The sequence below is a fragment of the Megascapheus bottae genome, chromosome X (genome assembly GCF_031878675.1).
Source record: "Megascapheus bottae isolate mThoBot1 chromosome X, mThoBot2.hap1, whole genome shotgun sequence".
NCBI classification, from domain to species: domain Eukaryota; kingdom Metazoa; phylum Chordata; class Mammalia; order Rodentia; family Geomyidae; genus Megascapheus; species Megascapheus bottae.
Window position 1 is genome coordinate 41130251 of NC_143547.1, and position 22516 is coordinate 41152766.

The 22516-nt window shown below is 46.6% G+C and overlaps 1 protein-coding gene across 8 annotated transcripts in view; it reads right to left on the bottom strand.

Annotated features, from left to right (window-relative positions):
• Dlg3 (discs large MAGUK scaffold protein 3) overlaps nt 1–17982 on the bottom strand; it is a 62941-nt gene extending 44959 nt beyond the window's left edge. For 4 of the 8 annotated variants that reach the window (XM_090326331.1, XM_090326330.1, XM_090326329.1 and 1 more), the window contains exons 1-10: nt 17279–17982; nt 14096–14149; nt 13785–13835; nt 13260–13384; nt 12908–13077; nt 12408–12544; nt 11912–12056; nt 11089–11248; nt 9330–9486; nt 8846–8948 (exon numbers count right to left, since the gene is read on the bottom strand). In XM_090326331.1, the coding sequence (XP_090182457.1) occupies nt 8846–8948; nt 9330–9486; nt 11089–11248; nt 11912–12056; nt 12408–12544; nt 12908–13077; nt 13260–13384; nt 13785–13835; nt 14096–14149; nt 17279–17635 (1459 nt within the window). In that variant the 5' untranslated portion in view covers nt 17636–17982. Of the gene's footprint in view, nt 1–7918; nt 8004–8845; nt 8949–9329; nt 9487–10336; nt 10569–11088; nt 11249–11911; nt 12057–12407; nt 12545–12907; nt 13078–13259; nt 13385–13784; nt 13836–14095; nt 14150–17278 lie in introns of those variants that run through there. The other 4 variants (XM_090326333.1, XM_090326332.1, XM_090326334.1 and 1 more) reach the window with 3 other exon arrangements.
• Nucleotides 17983–22516: the final 4534 nt, after the last annotated feature.

Here is a 22516-nt window from a genome sequence, read left to right on the forward strand (position 1 = left end):
ATAGAGAAAAGCCCAAGACAACATACACTTGAAGCTGCAGAGGACAAATCTGTAAAGAATTAAGCTAAATTTATAAAACACGGTGAGCCTGACAAGGCAGAGCCACTTTGGAGGGAAAAAAACTCTGCTGTTACCTTATAACTGGGCAATTCTGCACCTAGATGGGAACCCAAGAGAACAGAAAGAATGTATTTACAAAGGAAGTTGTCTATGAGACTTCACAGCAAGGGATTCACAACAGGGAAAAGGTGGAAAATACCCACATGCCCATAAGCACAAGAATGCATAAACAAACATGGTACTATACCAGAATGTAAGTACTAGGATATGCTACAACATGGATGAACCTTGAAAACGTTATATTTGAGGAAAGAAGCCAGGCACAAAGGGCCACAAATTGCAGGATTGCATTTATATGAACTAGTCAGAAGAGGCAAGTTTAGGGAAACAGAAAGTAGATTAGCAGTTGCCTAGGGCTAGGGGAGGGAGGGGTTGAGGGAAATGTGAAGTGACTGCTAATGGGGACAATGCTTCCTTTTGGGCTGACCAAAAAAAATGTTCTAAAATTGATTGTGGTGACAGTTAACTGAAAATTCTAAAAGCTGCTGATATGAACATTTTAAATGGGCGTATTTGTTATATGGTATGTGAATTCAATCTCCATAAGCTGGGTCCAAGGAAAAAGGTGGATCCTATCATTTTCATCCGGTCAGCATTTCTAACTAAAACTACACCCAAGCCCTAAGACCCTCCAGCAACACAGATCTATGAGACATGGTTCTCTTCCTAGTCCTTCTAATCATCTGAAGGATGACCCAGTTGGCTTGCTCAGCTCTGGAGTCATTCTGGAAATAAGGGAGAACCAAATTAGGGCACTGAAAGAACAAAACTGAACTATGAACAATAAGCACATGAAATATGCTCATTAGTAGCCATGGAGAAATGTAAATCCATAATGAAGTATTTACACCCACCAGAATGGCTGGAATAAAAAAGACTGACACTAACGAGTGCTGAGGAGGACGTGGAAACTGGAGTGTTCACTTACTGCTGGTGGAAATGTGAAATGGTCCAGGCCCCGTGGAAAGCAGCCTGTGTAGGTTAAATATGGAGTAGCCATATGATCCAACAAGTTCACAAGTAGGAATGTTGTAATGCAAGAGAGATGTAAGCATATGTCCCTGCAAAAACTTCAACAGGCTCAAATTGGGGGGGAAGATGCAGGAATGGGGAGGCTAACAAAGATGGTGGAAGAGTATAAATATAGGCAAACTAGTTTATTTTGCATATAAGAAAACAGAACAATGAAACTATTGTAACTGATTTAAGAAGAGGGGTTGGGAAGGAGAATAATAAAGGGGGTGAGGAGGTTAATCAGGATAGAAAGTATACATGTATAGAGATATCATTCAAAAACTAGCATATGTGCTAGGCACCAGTAGCTCAAGCCTGAAATCCTAGCCACTGAGGAGGCTGAGATCTGAGGATCAAGGTTCACAGGAAAGTCCACTGAGACTCTTATCAATTAATCACTAAGAAGCTGGAAGTGAAACTGTGACTCAAGTGATAGAGCCTTAGCCTTGAGCACAAAAGCTCAGAGATGGCGCCTAGGACCTGAGCTCAAACCACAGGACCAACACACACACACACACACACACACACATACACACACACACATTAGCCCCAAAGTGGAAACAACCCAATGTCACTCAACTGACAAAATGTGATAGATACATATAATAGATTACTTTTCGGCCATAAAATTGAATTATTGATATATTATTATTGATGGTTGCAGGTGAATGGTAACAATTTCCTCATGCTAAGTGAAAGCCAGTCCCAAAAGACCACATACTATATGATTCTATTTATATGAATTATTCATAATGTAAATCCATAATGCCAGAAAGGAGATTTGTGGCTGTCTAGGATGAAGGGGATGGAAAAGTTTCAGAGTGACAAAGCAATGGTGAATTTTTAAAAATTAGTTTTCAAAAATTTAAATCAAGCTGGGTGCACTGACTCTTCCTTTAATCCTAGCTACTCCAGAGACTATTCAAAGCCAGCTCGGGTACTAAAGAATGAACGTGAGACTCTTATTTCCAATTAATCATTAGAAAATGGGAAGTGGGGCTGTAGCTCCGGGGAAAGGGTGGTAGCCTTGAGCTGAAGATCTCAGGGACAGTGCCCAGACCCAGAGTTCAAGCCCCAAAATAAAATTAATTAATTAATTAAATGAAACCAATTGTACACTGTGAACATTCTAAAACCCACTGGCATGTATAACCTTATGGATGAACTGTGAACGTCATTTAAAAAATGAATTGACAAGCCTTAGGGTAAAGCCCTTCCATGGAGAGCCCTGTGTTCTATTCCCAGCATTTCAAGAAAAAAAGAAAAATACAATTCCATTTCTGCTGAAGAAATGAGAATTACCTACTTACTACATTAATATTCTTAAGCAGGCATACATTTGCTATTAAGTCGAGCAAACTAGCTCCCACCTTTTGGTTCCTCCTAGGAATCCTACACACTCATAGTATCACTCCTTGTAGTAAAGTTATTTCTCTTTTGTTGTTGTTGTTGTTCATGGGACTTGAACTCTGGGTCTGGGCGCTGTCCCTGAGCTCTTCAGCTCAAGGTTACCCTACCCCTTGAACCACAGTGCCACTTCTGGATTTTTAGTGGTTAACTGGAAATAAGAATCTCACACACTTTAGTGCCTAGGCTGGCTTTGAACTGTGAATCTCAGCCTCCTGAGTAGCTAGGATTACAAGTGTGAGCCACCATACCTGGCAAAGCACTTCTCTTGGGCCTGTTACCTGTGGCTCACATCTGTAATTCTAGCTACTAAGGAGCTGAGATCTGAGGACCACAGTTCAAACCCAACCTAGGGTGGAAAGTCCCTGAGACTTAGCCACCAGAATCAGAGGTGGAGCTGTGGCTCCACTGGTAGAGTCCTAATTTTGGGCAAAAAAACTAACTGATAGTGCCTAGGCCTTGAGTTTAAGACCCAGAACAAAAAAAATAATAAATAAAAAGTCTCTCTTGGACTACCAACAGCTACCATACCCTAACCCCACTTCTTTATTTTTTGCCAGTCCTGGGCTTGAGCTCAGGGCCTGAGCACTGTCCTTGGACTTTCTCAAGGCTAGAGCTCTACCACTTGAGCCTCAGCACCATTTCCAGCTTTATTCTATGTATGTGGTACTGAGGAATCAAACCTGGGTCTTCGTGCATGCTAGGCAAGCACTCTACCACTAGGCCAAACTCCCAGCCCCTGAAGGTTTCTTTAAGAACTGAAAATAAACCTTCCTTACAATCCTGCCATACCACTCCTGAGCATCTATCCTGAACAGCATAACCCAGGATATGATAAGGACACCTGCTCAGCTATCTTTATCTCTGCAACATTCGCAATAGCCAGGTGATGGAAACAATCCAGATGCCCTACTGCAGATGAATGGATACAGAAAATGTGGTATATATATATATGCAATGGAATTCTACATAGCCAAAAGACAAGATAAAATAATGGCCTTTATGGGGAAGTGGATGAATCTAAAGCGAATCATGTTGAGTGAGACAAGTCAAGACCAAAGGAACAAAAGGCGCATGGTATCCTTAATATGTGGCTATTAGATCCAAATAGTACCAGAGCGAGGACTCAAAAAACTTGCATACCCAATGCTATGGACATGGTATTGGAAATATAAACACAACTACATAGTCATAAAAACTTATGACTCTATAGACATGTTTTATTACATAGATTATTATGTATCTATGACATACAAACCCTCAGCCTAATTTTGATTATGTTCTAAAATCTAAGTGCCAGTGATTGTATATAGAGATTCCCTTCTTGAATACCTGTTTGTTAAACACATCATTTGAAATATGATGTAAAAATCAATGTTAATAAATTCTTTAATTAAAAAAAAGAATAATGAAGAAAAAATCTGACTCTATAGACATGTTTTATTACATAGATTAATATGTATCTATGACATACAAACCCTCAGCCTAATTTTAATCATGTTCTAAAATCTAAGTATCAGTGATTATATACAGAAATTCCCTTCTTTTTTTTGCAGGTCTTGGGCTTTATCTCAGGGCCTGAGCACTGTCCTTGGACTTTCTCAAGGTTAGAGCTCTACCACTTCTGCCTCAGCACTACTTCCAGCTTTTATCTATGCATGTGGTAGCAAGGAATAGAACCCGGGTCTTCGTGCATGCTAGGCAAGCACTCTACCACTAGGCCAAACTCGCAGCCAGAAATTCCCTTCTTGAATACTTGTTTGTTAAATACGTCATTTGAAATATGATGTAAAATCAATGTTAATAAATTCTTTAATAAAAAAAAACCCTGGTTCCAAAGTTCACTTCAAATCTGCCTCCAAACTTGGATTCTGCCCTTTACTGGCTACTTGACCCTGAACCAGTCAACCAACCTTACATACCTTCATTTTCCTCATCTATAAAATGGGGACAATAATATCAGTCCTAGAGCAATAAAGATTAATACTTACAAATATATTTAGCACATACAGATAACTCAACAATTCAACAACAATGTGCCAAGCTCCAGACTAAATGCTAGGGACCCAGAGACAAATATAATACTAGCTGCTTTCAAATTGTTCACAGTATACCCTTCTTTTATGATAACAATAGGAGCTTCCATTTAGGATTTTCTTTTGTCTTCATACAGTTTCCCCTGAATGCTCTCTAGAGATCATGCTGATAGGTAATATTTATGTTTATATCCTTTACTGTCAAACTCAGAGATGGTACTTAAACATTATGAGGAGAATATCCCTTTATGCTTTCAAATTATTGTCAAGACCGTTTCCTAACTCTTCCAGATCTTATTGAAGGTGTTTCCATGGTGAAAGTATGCTTATTCCACACCTTAAAATAAACTATAAAAAAATTCACTCTCTGTATCTCAGTGTACCCCCACCCTGTCTGCACTGACATTCCAGTTGAAAAAGCTGTTTACAAAGGCTCAGGTCCCAATTAGGTACCCCAAGGGCCAATGTGGGGCTCACCTCTGATTTGGAAATCAGGGTTTTCACTAAAAACAATAAAAGAATTTCCAGAACAAACTTAGTCAAGTTTATAAGCAAAGGTTGACACACACATCTAGGGTCTACTATAGATGGGGGGGATATAGGAAATTTGCAAAATGTTCTAATAGCAAGCCTACCCTTCCTTTCGTGGAGCAATTCCACAAATCACACCAAAAATATTGTTTACTTTAGAAGAGTGTGGAAGAAAGAATTTTTCAAGATCCAGTTGTTTAAATTTTCTATTTGAATTTTAAGCAGGATTGTATATGCCCAAGAACAAAATCCTATTTTTAGCTAATAGGTAAGATTGCTGTGTCCACCACAGTTTGGAACAATCAGGAGTAAAACTATTAAAATAACATCTCTCACTGTGATACCTTTGTCATTTGCCACTTCTATTTCTATTTTAATATTTTCCAAAGCTTCATCATAAAAACACCTGTAAAGCACCCATGCTAAGCATTATACAAAGCTCACAGAAAGACATAGTTTCTATGCTTCATTGTTTTAATCCACATTATCAAGCCAGGTATATAAAAGAACTCAAAGGTTCAAGCATTCTCAAGTTGTCATCTAGCGCTTTTCCCATGTTTACCCTCTTTTATATATGGAAAGGGGAGAGGTCATGACAATGTTCTGAAATTTCTGTGGCAATAAAGGCATGCTCTCTGTCATTGAATTGTGGACCTATATAGGGAAATTGAATGCTATATGACTTATATCTCAGTAAAGGCTTTTATAAAGACATAAAAATGTTGTTAGTCTGATTGTTCTAATTAGTTAAAGCTATTTTTAAGCTTTTGTGCTAAAGTCTGCACTGGTTTAGCAGCCGTGCCTCTATATAGTCCCTTCGTTCCTTATGTATCTTTGTTTTCCACATTCCTTACCTAATCATTCTTTTATTTTTCAAATGCTTTTCCTGTTTTCTTTCCACTCTGACCTACGTCTTAGGTGTCTCTTTTACAGCCACAGTTGTGTGCCAACTGATGGACCTGAGGATTAAATGGACTGTTGATTTTGGGTTCGTTGTCTTCATGACCTACGTGAAATCCCATTCTGGCTCTCCTGTGATTGTTCTTGTGCTGTTTTCCAGTTCTAACTGTCTATGTAGAAAAAAAAACCTAAATAATGATCACTTACTTGCCAGATAACACACAAAGGCTCTGTCATTTTTACCAAGAGACATGGATTTGGATTAATCATTTTGTAAATATCTGCTCTGATGCAGTCTTCCAAAGAAGCATACTTATTTATCAAATGGTCAATATGGACTCCTTATTTTAAAAAAATACTTAATCAAAGAACATCCAGAGTGGAGAATGTTAGGTAGTTTCTCTACAGCAGATTCTAAGGGTCCTCTTTGGAATGATACAACACAAAGCAAGGCTTTATGCATGTTGGGGCCCTGCTGGATTTAGTAAACCAAAATAAAAAAAAAAACAGTAAGATTGTTTTCCTAAGACTGCCTTAGAAGTGATTCAACTGAAGCCTGTGAGAAGAAAGGCTTTGTGGAGCAACTGCTAGAAAGACCTGACACAAGATAGTGCTTCAACCTACATTATAAACTCTAGAAATGCTCAAAGAGCAATAAACAGTGCAAGAATCCCTAGATCCTAGACAACTTGCAGTTTTTATGCAAATCAGTTGCATTCCCCTACCAAAAAAAAAATCACAGAAATATGTAGTCACCAGTTTCCAACATACCACCACCAAACGAACTTCCATTATTGTTTTCATTTGTGCTCAACAACAGGGAATAAAACCGAAAGAAACATCATTTTTTTTTCTACATACACACACACACACACACACACAGACACAATTCTTTTGGAGAACGTGCACTGTTCAGTTGCAGGCAGGAATCAGGTAAAAACGAGCTAGTTGTTAATTAAAAAGTCTGCTGGCCTGAACAGCGAGCAAACCACACTCATATACATCATAAAGACATAAAGACAATAACCCTAAGATGCACTTTTTGCCAGGAGGCCAAATGTGGATGGAAGGACTCCAAGGATCCATTCGCATCCCTCTTTCCCATTAAGCTCAAAGCCATAGGCTCTCGCGATTGTTTCCTCTCTGATTCCAGTACCTCGTGCAAAAAAGGTGGTGGAGCCTCTCTATGGGGCTTCGAACTCAGGGGGAGAGGCGCAAAGGACAAAGGTGTGCGCTAGGTCATGGGGATTCCAGTCTTTCCCTTGTCTTTGTGGAACTAAACACCTGCCAGCAACAGTCCCTTCCACCACTTCAGGAACTAGCCCTCAGGCCTAAGTGTTCAAGGAGCCCAGGCGCCGCAGCCCTAGGGGACAAAGGCCAAGCTTACGAAGGGAGGGGAGGCAAAAGAACTCGGGCACCGAATGAAATCCATTCGGAACAAAGAGGAGGGGGACACGACATTCCCAAGCCAACTGCGAGTGTTCCCCAAGGTTGGGTGGAGAAATGCGCGCGTGGGGGGGTCGGGGAATGGCAAGATTTAGAACATTCCTCTGGGAAGAGAAACCCGGGCGCTAGTGGGGTGCAGCAGCTGGCAGGAAGGAGGCTGCAGGCAGGAAGGAGGCTGCTGGTAGGACTGAAGCTCTGGGGCACGAAAGGGGCACAGACTGGGTGAGGGGAGGTGATGGCGAAGAGGTTGAAAGCCGAACAGACCCCTCCCCGGATAGTGCTGCTAAGGAGCGGAGAGGGACCCTCAGGAGGAACTCGGAAAGGGGGCTGGGAATACACTGTGAAGGCATCGGGGGAAGACCACAAAATTGGGGACAAAGTGTTGGAAAAGAGGCTGAGAACAGACCCATAGAGAGGCTCGGGGGGACTGTAAACGGGCCTGACCCCCGTCCGCCACACCTCACCTGGCGCCGGGTCGGAGTCCAGGGCTACAGCTGAGGAAGTGCCAGTTCCGGCCAGGTCCTCTGGCCAGCGCGGGAGACCAGGGACACAAAGCGGGGAGCGCGGGAGGAGTGGAGGAGAGAGGAGAGGGGGAGGGTAGACCGGAGGAGGAGACGCCTGAGGCCCGAGGGGGGAGGGGAGGGGCGCCCCGCCGCCCTCCGCCTGGGTCAGGAGGCGGGGCGTACGGCTGGAGGGATGCGTTTGACCGGCCAATAGTTATCCCGCCGGCTGGCAGGCTAGGGCGCGCCTTCCCGCAGCTCACCTCGGCACCTGGGTCTTGGCTGCCCCAACCAATCAGATGTGTTCATTTGCATACCTGGCCTCGCCCACTCTCCCCAACCAAAGGCTGCATTCTCAGAGTACAAAGAAAGACCCCCTACAGGAAGGGGGCGTCTACTCCAGATCCCCTACGCCAAAAATGTACTATCACTTTTTTATCATAAATAAGGGCCTCTTACTCATCTGGATAAGGGGAAAGAAATGGGGGTAATAGAGATTTGCTGCAAGATCTTTTACGGTGGATTTTATCCACCCTTGCTTTCACCTAAGAGCTCTTCTCACATTCCAAAGCACACAGTTCCCCGATCTTAGCTTCGGAGCCCTTCGCCTCCCCTCCCCTTTTCCTACCGCCCCAATCTTAGTGCTTCTCATAGACTGCTGCCCACTACTGGTTTCCTGCACCACTGCAGCCCTTAGCAAGCTCAGAGCACAACTTTGATTAATGCTCCCAAGCCAATCAACCAACCCCTGTCCAGAGATGGAGAAAGACAGGTTACTGCACTAGGGTAGCAGAGACCAGGCCAAGTGGCTTTGTTACAGCTGGTGGAAAGAGCCAATGTTTAGCATAAGTCATCCCCCACATCATTTCTTCCCACCTTCCCTTCTCCTACCTTCAGGTCTGTACTGGGCCACAATGGTGACTGACTGGCCAGCTCGCTTTAGAGCAGCGGCAGCCTGCTCATGTGTTGCATTTCTCAGGTTCACACCATTCACCTGCACAAAGAGAGGAACTATGAGCCACTCTAAATGCTAGAAAGAGTCCGCTGTCATAGCATTTAGAAGACATGGGTAGCCATCTTACACCCTCTTTAGATATGTGTCCCAAAATTCCATACTTGCTCTACCAAAATGATATCTAAAGGATATAGCAACCTGTCCTAGTGTAATAACTATCTTTGTGGAAGTCAAATGGCAATGAATAAGGGTTGAGATCTAAGGGACATCTACTTCTTCCTCAAGGATTTCTATAAAGACAATTTAAATTTTCTTCAGCACTCCTTTCATCTGAAGAAGCCTTCCTTGGAGAAGCAAGGATTCCCTTCCTTCCTTTTAGGCTGGCACAGCTCTCATCCTCCCACCTCGCTTTTGTCTCACCGATAAGATCCGGTCTCCCCTGCGAAGCTCCCCACTCAGGTCGGCTGGGCCTCCTGCCAGGATGAAGGAGACAAAAATCCCTTCTCCATCCTCTCCTCCTACGATGTTGAAGCCCAGGCCTGTGGAGCCTTTGTGCAGGATGATCTTGCGGGGCTCTCTGGTGGGAAAGGATTGAAAATATGACAAAGTGTGACAGGAAGTATTGTTACTGTGAGGACCACTTTGGAACAGGACTCATACTTTCCGAAGTCAGAGTTTGGTACCTAGGTGTAATACCCTGTTCCTCCCTTCCTCTCTTGAAACCTGCTTGGCTGCTGTTTTGTATCAGGTGCCAAGTTTCGGTTCCTCTTTCCTCCTCCTTCCTAAATTCTTGCAGTCACCTCCCCAGTGGACAATCTATTCCGATCTCAGGTCAACAAATCCTTACCCTGAACTGTAGAACCCAAATCTTATAGCCCCTGTCATTGGATCTGCTCTTCCTGAAAGTCTGCTGTCTATCAACAAGCCAGATGGGGGCTTGGGAGCTGGTTATGGGCAGTGGAATGTTCTGGGTTGATAGTACCACCATCCACAAGATATGTGTACTAAATCTATACCTGTGTCTCTACAATCTCAAAATTCCACCCACAATTCCCTTCTTCCTACCTTCTCCCCAATAATATACAGGATTTGGTCAGCAGTTATCACTATGTAGCTCTGCTAAGTCTTGTGGGGGACTGAGATGAAGAAATCTCAGATCTCCACAAAAAGTGTGTAGAGGCAAACTGAAGAGAAGAGATTAGGCCATGAAAAGTCTGGCTAAAACTAACCATATTCAAGGAGCCTGTCTCCAAACGGTCAAAGTGTCATAAGATACAATAAATACCTGCTAATGTATACAATCGCATTCCCAGCACAATCTACAGGCCCAACACCTTCCCTGGTTCTAGGCATCTTTCCACAAAAGAGTCCCAAGTGCCAAACCGGACTCCTCTCTCGCTCCCAGTTTCAGGGTCAAGTTTCCCTACCTGGCATCCCCTCCATGCCGCAGGGAGAGGAGCGGCCAGGCCCACCTCTGCGAAGCCCTTCTCCAGGCAGAAGCGGAGGCAGAACCCAAGCCCAGGGCCAAGCCAGAGCCTGAGAACTTTCGAGTCCTCTCCATGGCTCCTCTGGTTGTCCCCCGACAGCCTACCCTTCTGGCTCCACCGCATCCGGCCCAGCAGCCTCTGAGGCCCCACCCCATAAACCTGTCCCCCGGAATCCTGGCCGGCTCGACCAGTTTCACCGCCGGGCCTGCAGCCGCAGCCGCTACTGCCGCCGCTGCTGTCGCCACAATGGGGAGGGGCAGGTCCCAGCGCAGCACCCCTGAGGGCCAGTCTCTCCGAGACCCACCAACCCCATCGGCTACAGGGCCTTTTGTTTATTCATAATGGCTGCAGCACAGGGGACTGCAAAGTGTCTTTGGGGCAGGAAAGCCTACGGCCCTCCCACCTTTTCACCCCCCTCCTCCCCTCCAAAACCAACCCCATCTCACCCTGAATCCGCACTTTCGGATCCAGGCCACTCGCTTAGCACTCCCCCTGATGGTGGAAATTGTCCCTGCAGCCATCTCTGCCTTCTGGAGCCCCAAGGGGCTGACATCCACCCCCCCCCTACCGCCCCCGACCTCCCAGCAGGGAGTGATGAAGCCTTAGTCCTCTTCTTTACTATACTGAGAAGAAGTCTGTCGCCAGCACTCGCTCCCTCCTCCTGGGTCGGTCGAAAGAACTGAGGAGCTTACCTGGTGAAATCCTCCTCCACCAGCATGTGTCTGGGGATAGGAGAGTAGCGGGTGGGGGGAACCTGAGGAGGAGCAGGGTAGCTGACCTTGCTCTCCACTGCCCCAAGATAACCCAGGCTGGAATTATGGCTTATGTGGTTGTCAGCCAAGGCAGTAAAAGCTGGGATCAAGAAACAGAGAAGAAAGTTCAGACATGTTCCAAGCAATTATCCTTTTCACACAAGCACATACCCCATTCCCCTCTTTTCGGGTACTTTTCAATTCACACTCTATTTCAGATCCAAACAAACAAACAACATAAAAAGCAACTGACACTGATTCTTCAGGCCTCTTCTCCCCCACTCCATCCTCTCTGCCTCTCCCCCCACCCCCCCCACCCCCCGCCCCCCGGGGTTCCTCCTCCGCAGTCCCTTTTCTAAATCCTGGGCTCACTCCTGTGACTCTTAGAAAGAGCTGAAGTCAAGGCAGTCTACAAAGAAAGGCATGACTAGAGGTGTGACTAATAATAATCCCTCACATCTCTGTAGCCTAATACAGTTTTCCAAGGGCTTTCTCATCCATGATCTCATTTGATCCTTTGCACCAGTCCTGATGGTGGAAGCCAGCACATATATCATTAGCTCCTCTAGGCCAAAGAGAAAACCAAAGAGGTAAAAAAAAGGACTTGTCCAAGGACATTCACTCCAAGGGACAGCTGAGAGTTGACTCAGTTATAAACACTATTCTTTGCACTTGCTCTCTTAACAAGGGGCATGGAGAGCTCCCCCTCCCCAAACCACGAAACAGGCCTTTGGGTGAGGGGCAAGGGCTGATGGGTACGTACTGCTGGCGTAGTCAGGGGGAGCGTACATGTCGTTCAGGTGAAGGCTGCCTGGCTTGGCCACCTTCAGATATACCATATCAGATGTGTTCTTCAGAGAGGCTACCGCTTCTTCATGCCTCACATCCTGAAGATTGGTGTTATTCACCTAAAACAAGAGGCTTTGGGCTAGATATGGGAGAAAGGAAGATTCCAGGGAAGCCTGAGGATTGATGCCCTTTCTGTGAAATTCCACAGTGTTCTAAAAGAAGTCCAAATATAGTATGATAAAGATAGAAGACAGGCAGGAAGTAGGGGTAAGGGCAGGTAACGGTATCCCCACCATGTAATGCACTTGGGCCATGGTATCTGGGTAAATACCACTCAAGATGATAATTCTTGACATTCCCTTATATGCCTACTCTTTCAGTGAGGTTTGGGTGGAGTGAGGGTACCAGAACTCCCCCAGCCTCCCCCACACACAACTACCATTTGGGTATCCCTGTGAAGGCTGTCTCACCGCCAGCAGCCGGTCCCCAATCTGTAGGCGTCCATCTTTCTGAGCAGCTCCCCCCTCAATGATCTTGGTGATGTAGATGCTGTTGTCTCCTGGGATGTGCTGGTTGCCAATGCCCCCAGCAATGCTGAAACCCAGCCCTAAGTGAGAGCCACCAGAAAGTGGGAGAAGGCCACAAGGAGAAGTTAGTGTTCCCTTCATTCCAAAGCCATTTCCCCTCCTCCAGATGTCACACTTCCTCCCCCCTTTACTACCACCCCCCCAAAAAAAATTCCAACACTAAGCTGGCTAATAAGGGTGAGACCTGAAGCCAAGAAAAACAGCTCTGTGCTGTAACTTGGGCGGGGAGGGGGGGGGAGGAGTGGGGAGGAGTGGTCATGCTCAGAATAAGGCAGATGATCCCTTCCAGTCTTCATGGGGGCCAGCCAGAAGCTGGGGTTGTGTGTGGTGTGGAGGGGGTGGGAGGAACTGTGGCTAAAGCACAAGAACCTGGAGGGCCGCACCTTTGGGCCCTTTGAGCAGATTGACCTCCATGATAGTTTCAGGTGGGGGCTGTCGCCTCCGAACCACCAACCGAACCACCGGGCCTGCCTCCTTCAGTGCCTCCACAGCCCGGCTGTGTACCACCTCCGACACGTCCACTTCATTCACCCGCAGCACACAGTCATTCACCCTGCGGGGGAAGCCCAAGAGGCATAACAGTCCGCCACCATTTCTCCATTCTTTCTCCTACATCCCCCTCTCCCAGCTTCCCCTCCCCTCTTCCTCAGGAAATGTCATTCTGCCAAGCTGGCCTTTTTCCCTGATCTCCATCCCGCCTCTGTCACCCACAACCCTACTTCCAGGTCATCTCACCCCAGCCTCCCATCCATGGCAGCTGCTCCACCAGGGATGATCTTGGTAATAAAGATGCCAGGGTCATCAGGGACATGGGGGTTGTCAATGCCACCTGCAATACTGAAGCCCAGGCCAGAGTTGCCCTGCAGAAGGAGGTGAAAGGGAGCAGTTGTTTCACTCTGAAGACAAATAGAGGGTTCTGGGCACCCCATCTCCCTCTATGTCTCTGAACAGATCCACCAGGTGCTGGAGCTCATTCATCAGGAACCTGGCAGTTTACCAGCCTGTGTTGACCATTCTGGTCAGGAGGCCTTGCAAATCCATCCTTTCCCCAATTCCCCAAGCTTTGGCAAGCAAGGTCAATTAATATTTGTTAGTGAGTTGATTGACTGATGCAGTGATGCAGCTTCCAAAGGCCTCTGTTGCCCCATCCTCTCAATGCAGGCTCATTCAGGAGGCTTGAAAGTGCTGTTTAGGGGGCCTCCACACTCCTGGATCTAGCCCTCCCCTGCCCTTTTCTGTCTCCCCCACTAGCAGACTCACCCGTTCGAGTACTATCTCCTCATATTTGAACATGCCATCGCTGCCATTCACCTAGGGAAAGACATAGGCACTTTCCTCAGTCAGTGCTTCCTGCCCCTCCCCAATGATTTGCCCTCTGGTCAGCCTGCCCCCTTCCCCACTCCCACAGAGATTCCAAACACACCCAGGGTACCACTAGGCCAAAGATGGGGACAGGCAGACTCCAAGGGTCCACTCCCCTCCCCTTGTTTCCAACCATATCAGGCCAAACCCAGCTGCTCATTTAGCCCAGATCAATTGTCTGGAACTGAGCCAGCCAGTGGTGCACTCACCGAGAGGCTGGGCTCCAGGGCCTCGGGGTTCACTAGGAGGGGTGCAGGGCTGGCCTAAGGGGGATGGCAGAGATGGAGCATGGAGGGCAAACCACACCACACACAGCATTCATAGAGGACACCCAATGACCTGGCCAAAGAAACCTCCCCTTCCAAACCACAGCTTTCCCCAGCATGGGATTCCTAGATTCCCACTATGTTACAGCTGGAAGGACAGCAGACACCATCTTATCCAACGCTTTCACATGACACCTAGTGACACTGAGGGGACTCACTGAGTGTGGAATGTGCCTAAGAGTACACCGGAAGTTAGTGGTAGAGGGATGTTTGTGTGTATGGCTAGACCATGGCTTTTTAGATTCTTTTTATTATTATTAAATCATGCTTCAAGGACAATGATGCTTTGGACCACTCCCTCTCCCTCAGCAGCTCTTAAGGGGAAAGGAGTGTGTTAGGAGTACTTCAGAATACCTTAGGAATTCTCATTCTACCCCTCCTTCAAGTGGCTTTCAGGGACCCAACTCTTCTAATGGACAGAAGGAGGTAAAGTCCTAATCCAGGGACTTTAGGTCCTGAACCTTTTGTGTGTCCAGGCTAAAGGACCAGGGATAGGATCTGATTAAGAATCTGAGGCAAATGTGGAGGAAGCAGGGTGCACACAACTCCGTATGAGGGAGAAAGTGATGATGAATCAACAGCAGAGCCCATGATATTCAGTACCCAGTATCCACAGAAGGAGACGCAAAGGAAGGTGTCAGAAACACAAGATTGGTTTGATCAAACTATAGAGGTGGCCTTCAAGACAAGACACACTTGTGGCCATTTTTTTTTCCAAGTGGAAATCTGATTCTGTTCAGATTTATTCCCTGATTTCACAAATCTCTAAGAATGGAGGAGCTCTTGTCTCTCACCCCAGTTATCCTGGCATGGTCCCCAATCTTTCTGGCTGTATTGTCCTTTTCGTGACCCCTGGACCCAGAAGAGGAGAGCTGGAAATCCAGGATGGGAGCTGGTCCATATATCTTACTCTCATTCCCCCCTTTCTACCCACACCCTATACACCTTTAGCTTTGAGATGCATAGAGAAGATGTGGGGGGAAGAGCTTGCTAGTCATGCCTCCCCCATTTTTAGGTCTCACTACCAGGACTTCATCTTCTATAGCCCTGAAATCAGTAGGACTCTAGCTGCAGCCTTGCCCTGGCCCCTCATCCCAGCAGGAAAAGCCTACAGCCTCTTCAAACCAACACAGCTGCCTGAAATACTATGCAGCAGACTCAGGCTAAAGAATATTCATGCAGTTCTTGTATGCATCTGGTGTGCCGCCGTGTGTGCCCACATGTGACAAGCCATGCTTCAAGCACAGTTCAAGTGGTACCCAGAGGCTCCCAGCTCCTAGTGGCCCACTCTCTACTCCCTATCCCATCTCCCCACTCAGAGACCTTGCTCACAGGGCCAGAAGCCATCCAGGGATTATTCCTGGCAAAGAAATCTTAGCCAACTGGCTCAACTCTATGATTGGCATCCATCTTCCAGCTGGGTAGGACAGGGATTAAGGATTGCTTGTGAGGGGAGTATTGAAAGACAGAGAGGGCAAAGGATAGGGGACGACTCACTGGAGAGGGCAAGGAGCCAAGGAAAGGACAAGGAAACAGTAAGCATGGACAGACAGAAGACCAGAATAGAGGACGCCTCTGCCCACAAAGTCCCCCTCTTTGCTTCTGAGCGAAAACACATCCTATCCCCAGAGGAGGACAGAGGCGACCAGAACGGTCACCAGCTTGGGGCAATGAGCACCTGCCATCAGCAGTAAAGCCTCTTCCTCCTCTCACCCCACACTGGGGTCTGAAGAGCAGAATAACCAGACAGGCCCTCCGCCATGTGAGCCAGGGACCTGGCTCTGCCAGCCCAGCCTCCATTTTGCTGCTTCTCCCACAGATGCTCCTTCCATTTTCTAAGCTGGCAGTTTAGGCTGGGAGTGGAAGCCAGAGTTGTGCCCAGCACCCAGGGGTTCCCAAGCTGTGCCAAGTCAGGTCCAGGGAAGCTAAGCTCGCTCACATCTGGGGGTACCTACAGGGGATCTGCCCCACTGGGGCTAGCCTCTACACCAGGGCAGCTGCCCCTTGCCTGGCTCCAGGCACCATGCCTGCTCTGGAGCAAGGAAGCATTCATTTCCTGCCCCCCTCTGCCTCCCGCCCAGCATACACACTTCAGAGCTGCTTGGACAAAAGAGTCCATCCTTCTCAGCAGCCTCTCAGCCTTGCTTGGGACGTGTCTCTCGCCTGCTCTCCCTCCAGTTCCTTGACTGTCAATTGCTTCTCACAAAAGACAACACACACACACACACATACACACACACACACCACACACACACACTCACACAGAGGCACATGCGTGCACAGTCTTGCAGCCACATGCACACACACACACACACACACACATATGTGTGTGTGTGTGTGTGTGTGTGTGTGTGTGTAGTCATACACATCAGAGCAAACCCAGCTAATCTTGCAGTCTCCTCTACACAGGACACTTCCATGATTCAGAGAGATAGCCACACACGTCCATGTGCACATTCATACACAAAGGGATTGAGACTGAGAGGGGTTTATGGCTTCGAGGGTTGAGGCTCTGCAAGCCGGCACATGGACTCCTCCACATCCATTCATAGGAACTCTCCTGCCTCTTTCCACACTCACTAGCATACATACATGCATACATACATACATACATACATACATGCACACATGTTCCCCCTACGCAGAGCACCATGCCCCCTCCTCCCCTCCTGTGGAGACATACACCACACACAACCCCCGCAGAACCTCCCGCCCCCTGCCAGACACAGAGACACTGCCAGCCTCCCCCCTGCCCCCTACTGAGACAAACCCAATTCCCCCACACAAGAAAATCTGCCCCGTCGCCATACCTTCACCCCCTGAAACGCACACAGCTCTTCCCAATCCCCTCTAAATGGAGACCCCCCCCAAAAAAACCAGACACACGAGAAACCGCACATTTCCTGCCGCCTGTCTTTGCCTAGGTTGCAGCGCTAGAGCTTGGGGTCCACAAGCTTGGATCTCAAGTAACCGCTTTGCACCCCAGCCATCTAGGCCCCCCACTCTCCATCCCTCCTAGGTTGTTCCACCAGCCTCCTCCCTCCCCGACCGTCCGCAAGTCCTTACCTGCTCATACCAGTCCCGGTTGGTACAGGTGCACTCGGGCCACCAGCTGGAGCCACTGCCGTTGAGTTTGGGGGTGCTCTTGCCTGGGACTGGCTTTGGAGGCACTGGCCCCACATCTCGGCCAGTGGGGATGAGCTTGGCCTTGGTGCGAGGGGTTGGGGTGGCCCCTGCTTGTGAGGGCAGGGTCTGCGAGCTGTAGCCCCCATAGCTGGAACTGGCCCCATTACCCCCAGCTGGCCCATAGGGGTCGGGCACCTGCCAGTCTCCATAGCCAGGAGGCTCGAGACGCCGCAGGGCGGCCAGGCGGGTCACCTCATAGCACTCAGGGCACTTACAGCAGTGCTGGTGCTTGTGCATGGCACTGCCCCCCGCTGCTCGGACCCCCCAGCCCACGCCAGTTTCGACGCCGACGCCGCCACCGCCGCCAGGCTCTCGGGCACACTCACACTGCTCGGACCAAGAAGGGGGGGGCACCCGTGGGGGTGCCCGGGCGGAGCGGGGCCTGGGGCCGGGCGGGCGTCCCGGGGCTTCTGCCCCCACGCTGCCCCGCACCCAAGGCTCCCCCTCCAGGACTGGCGGCTCCGTGTCGCCCGTCGTGGCTTCTGGGCCGAGGCCCAGTGGCAAAGAAGAACTGGGAACCGAGGCAGTGGCTGGATGCAGCGAGGACCGCTTCTGCTCTGGTCCCCAGGATGAATCTGAGTGGAGTCAAGAGCATCTCTCCCCGGCTCCTTTCTCAGTTGATTCCAGCCAATCAGCGCACAGAATCAGCCAGCAGCTGCGGCAGCGGCAGGAATGCTAAACAGCCGCTCCTTAAAGGAACAGAGACAGAAGAGACCCCAGGTTCAGCTCCAGCTGCTCATATCTCTGGGGTACCGCCGACCATGACGGTGGACTGGAGGATATGGGTCATCAAAGAGCTCATAGACACGACCTCGGGCCCTTACATCCCCAGTGTCAGTCTCTCTTCTGCCCACTCCACCCCGCCCCACTTCCAAGAGGGAGTTGCACGGAGATGTTCAATGAGTCCCCGGGCTTGCTCTGGGCTGGAGCCACCAGAAGTAAAGATTTGAGACAGCAGAATGGGCCAAATGGACGTTCAAGCAAGGAGAATGATTCTCTACTATGCGGAAAAGGACAATATATTCAGCCTTTGCTTCTGTCAGTACATCCCTATCAGAACCATTGTTCTCTTCTCTAGGCCCTGAAATAACTGTGACCTCATACTTGACCTTCTTAAATCCATCACCAGTGTGAGACTCAACCCCAGAATATGCAGTAGTAGAAAACGACTTTTCCATGGCTCACACACAACTGTCTCTACTGGATCCTCACGTGGTTGTGTTCGGGGGGGAGGGGAAGGAGCTTCAGTGACGCTAAGAAGGAAAAGAGTCCAAGACAGGACGAAAGGAAACAAGAAAACAAAAGTGAGAGAAGCCATTCCATGGATTGCGAGAAGGCTCTCCTGGCTTAGACTGTTGGGGAGAGAAGGAAGAAGGATAATAATCCACGAAAAATGCTATTTTTAAAATTAATTAATTAATTAATTAATTAACGTAGAGAGTCTTTGTATAATCCAGACTGGCCTGGAACTCGATATCCTCCTATCTCAGCCTCAAGAGTTCTGGGATTGTAGGAATACACACCACATGGCTAGCTTTTTGCTGTTGTTATTGTTGTTCTCGTTTTGTGCTTCGCAACAAATAACCGACCCTTCCAAAGTCTTAAGGGCTTTACCTGCAAACAAAAACCTCACCAACTTAACATTATTATTTCCTTAGTTTTTCCAAGTAGAAACAGGGTCTGAGACAATGTCAGGTAACACAGTTGAAAGTGACAGAATATGGATACAAATCCTTGCAGTGGGAACTCCCAAGTCTATGCTCTGAAGCAATCTAATACCATTGTTATACTTTGCAACTTTCCTCCAGAATTTAGATCTCAGTTCAATCCAACATTCACTGAGCTCCTGTTTTGTACAAGACCTCAACATAGGCGATAGGAATACACAAATTCAACATATATTCATGCCATATACTGCTCAAGGATTTGAAGATGTCCCAGCACACTGAACAAAACAGAATAAAGAAACCAAATATCTGCTTGTGAGGGGACATAAGAGGTGTGGTTCGAGTGGTAGACAGCCATCCATGAGGAAAAAAAAAACAGTAAGAGTGCAAGACCCAGAGTTCAATTCCCATTAACAGCACACAGAAAAATTATAAGTGGATTATTTAGTCCCTGTAGACAAAAGATAAGCTGGATTGGTGATGTGAAACAAAGACCAGGTTGTGATATTTTTTTCAAGTATTTTCTTTTTTTGTGGGTCGTGGGACTTGAACTCTGGGCCTGGATACTTGTCCCTGAGCTCTTCAGCTCAAGACAACCACCCTACCCCTGGCCTGCACATTGTCCCTGAGCTCTTCAGCTCTAGACTACCACCAAACCCCTTGAGCCTCAAACCCACTTCCCATTTTCTAGAGGTTAATTGGAGATAAGAGTCTCAAGTTCTTTAGTATCTGGGCTAGCTTTGAACAGTGATCCTTAGATCTCAGCCTCCTGAGTAGCTAGGATTACAGGCATGAGCCACCGTGCCCAGCTCAAGTATTTTCTATTCTCACCTATACGAAAATTTCTAAACATACGGAAAAATTGGAAGAAATTTATAGTGAATGCCTAATTACCCTTAACACCAATTCTCAGGAACATTTCACTACACTTTTTAAAAAATTACATATTTATACTCTACATAATCTCTCAACTTTTTAAAAACAAAAATTTACCTATGTACTAAGTTCCAAGAATAGTACAATGATTGTTGAAAAGAAATGTATACTTTACCAGACGTGTGTAACTATAACCCCTCTGTATATCACCTTTATAATAACAATAAAAATTTTTATATAGTACAATGAACAAGACCGACTCATAAAATCAACAAGTGGCAGTAGTTTCTTATATTTACTCTCTTTGCTCATCTATCTACCTATACATTTTGCTGGCCTATTTGAATGTAAGTTTCATTATAGTTCGCTGTAAATATCTTAGAATGCATATCTTGGTAATAAGGAGATTGTCCCATACAACTCTAATGTTAAAACACCTATTAAAGATAACAATACCCTATATCACCAATTGTCATTAATATTTAGTTTATAATTTGCCAAATTTGACTTTTATGTTTTTTTGTAAGAAAATCACGACTTTATCAGTCAAGATTCTCACATTGGATTTATATCTTTAGCCACTTTTAACCTAGAAGAGCACTGAGCTTCAAACATTTTGTATTTGTAGTGGTGCTGTGGCTCAAGGGCTAAGCTGAAGAGCTCAGGGACAGTGCCCAGGCCCAGAGTTCAAGCCCCATGACGAATAAAGAAAATGTGTTTTTAGGTGGATGGTTTACCATTTGAGCCATTAGCCCTGCCTTCAAAAATAGTTTTGCTTGCAGGGCACAGTGGCTCATGCCTGTAATCCTAGCTACTCGTGAGGCTGAGATCTGAGGATCACTGTTCTAAGATAGCTTGGGCACAAAAGGACCTGAGACTCTTATCTTCAATTAACATCTAGAAAGTGGAAAGTGGGGCTTGGCTCAAGGGTAGGGCAATATAGCCTTGAGCTGAAGAGCTCAGGGACAAAGCCCAGGCTAAGTTGAAGCCACATGACCCACACACAAAAAGAATATTTTTGCCAATCCTGGGACTTGAACTCAAGGCCTGAACACTCTCCTTGGTCTTTCTCAAGGATAGCACTCTACCACTTGAGCCACAGCACCACTTCTGCCTTTTTCTGTGTATGTGGTACCAGGGACTCTGATCCAGGGCTTCATACATGCTAGGCAAGCACTCTAACAGTAGGCCAAACTTCTGGCCCCTCAAAAAAATATTTTAAACTTCAGTGCTGCTGTAAAGAAAATTTAGGGCCAGAGGCATGGCTCAGCAGTACAGTTCTTACTTAGTAAGCACGAGGCCCTGAATTCATATCTGAAAAAAATACCCCCAAAACTCAATGAGAAAAATATCTTGAGGGGCCTGGAATATAGCCTAATGGTAGAGTGCTCACCTAGCATGCACGAAGACCTGGGTTTATTTCCTCAGTACCGCATATGGAAAAAGCTGCAAGTGGTGCTGTGGCTCAAGCGGTAGAGTGCTAGCCCTGAGTAAAATATGTCCAAGGACAGTGCCCAGACCCTGCGTTCAAGCCTCAGGACTTGCAAAAAAAATAAATCTTGAAATATTTGAGATTTATATGCAAATGAAGAGGCAGTACTTCAGAAAAGGCTTGTGTACCCCTTCACCCAGTTCCCTCAATGATTACATCTTATGTAATTACAGTGCAATGTCAACACTTGGAAATCCACACTGATAACATATGTATAGGGTGTGTGTGTGTGTGTGTGTGTGTGTGTGTGTGTGTGTGTGTGTGGCATGCATATGCTAGTACCGGGGCTTTAATGTAGGGCTTTGCTTGGCATTTTTACCCTGGAATGGTGCTCTACCACTTGAGCATGCCTGTACTTCTGCCTTTTTGCTGGCTATTTGGAGATATGAATCCTGTGGTTTTGTCTGAACGCATTGGATTTGAACCTCCATTCTCACATCTCAGCCTCCTGAGTATGCATTATAGGCATGAGTCACTGGTGCCTGACTAGTATATATTTTTATATTCTTTAACTGCAAGTGAAGAGTTCTGTAACAATACCACAATCAAGATTCACAATTGTTATGTCACCATAAAGACTCACTGATGTCATAATTTTCCCTGGTTGAAGAAAGTGTAGAAATCTCACCTCCCATTTGGTCCCTTTCATTCTCTTCTCATTTGTAGCATGGTGATGTTAAATATTTCCTCTGAGTACAATAAAATCCTTGTCAGACAATATTATAATAGTTGCTTCAAGTATCAAACATAATTTAGACAACTGAAGAGATTGAAAGTCTATTGTATTTACTCATATTTTTATTCATTGTATTTTCTGTCTTCCTGACATTCCAAAATTTCTTCTATCATTTCCTTTTTTTTGAGAATTTCCTTTAGCATTCTTTAAGAGTGGATCTGCTGACATGCATTCTCTTAGTTGTCCTTTGTCTGAGAATGTCTTAGTTTTCTCCAAATTACTAAAGAATATTCCATGTGAGGGTTATTCATCTGTTCAGCTTCTTGATGTGTAGATTTATGTCTTTTTCCAGTTTGGGGAAATATTTATCCATTTTTTAACATAGGAATTAAACCTGGTGGAGAGAG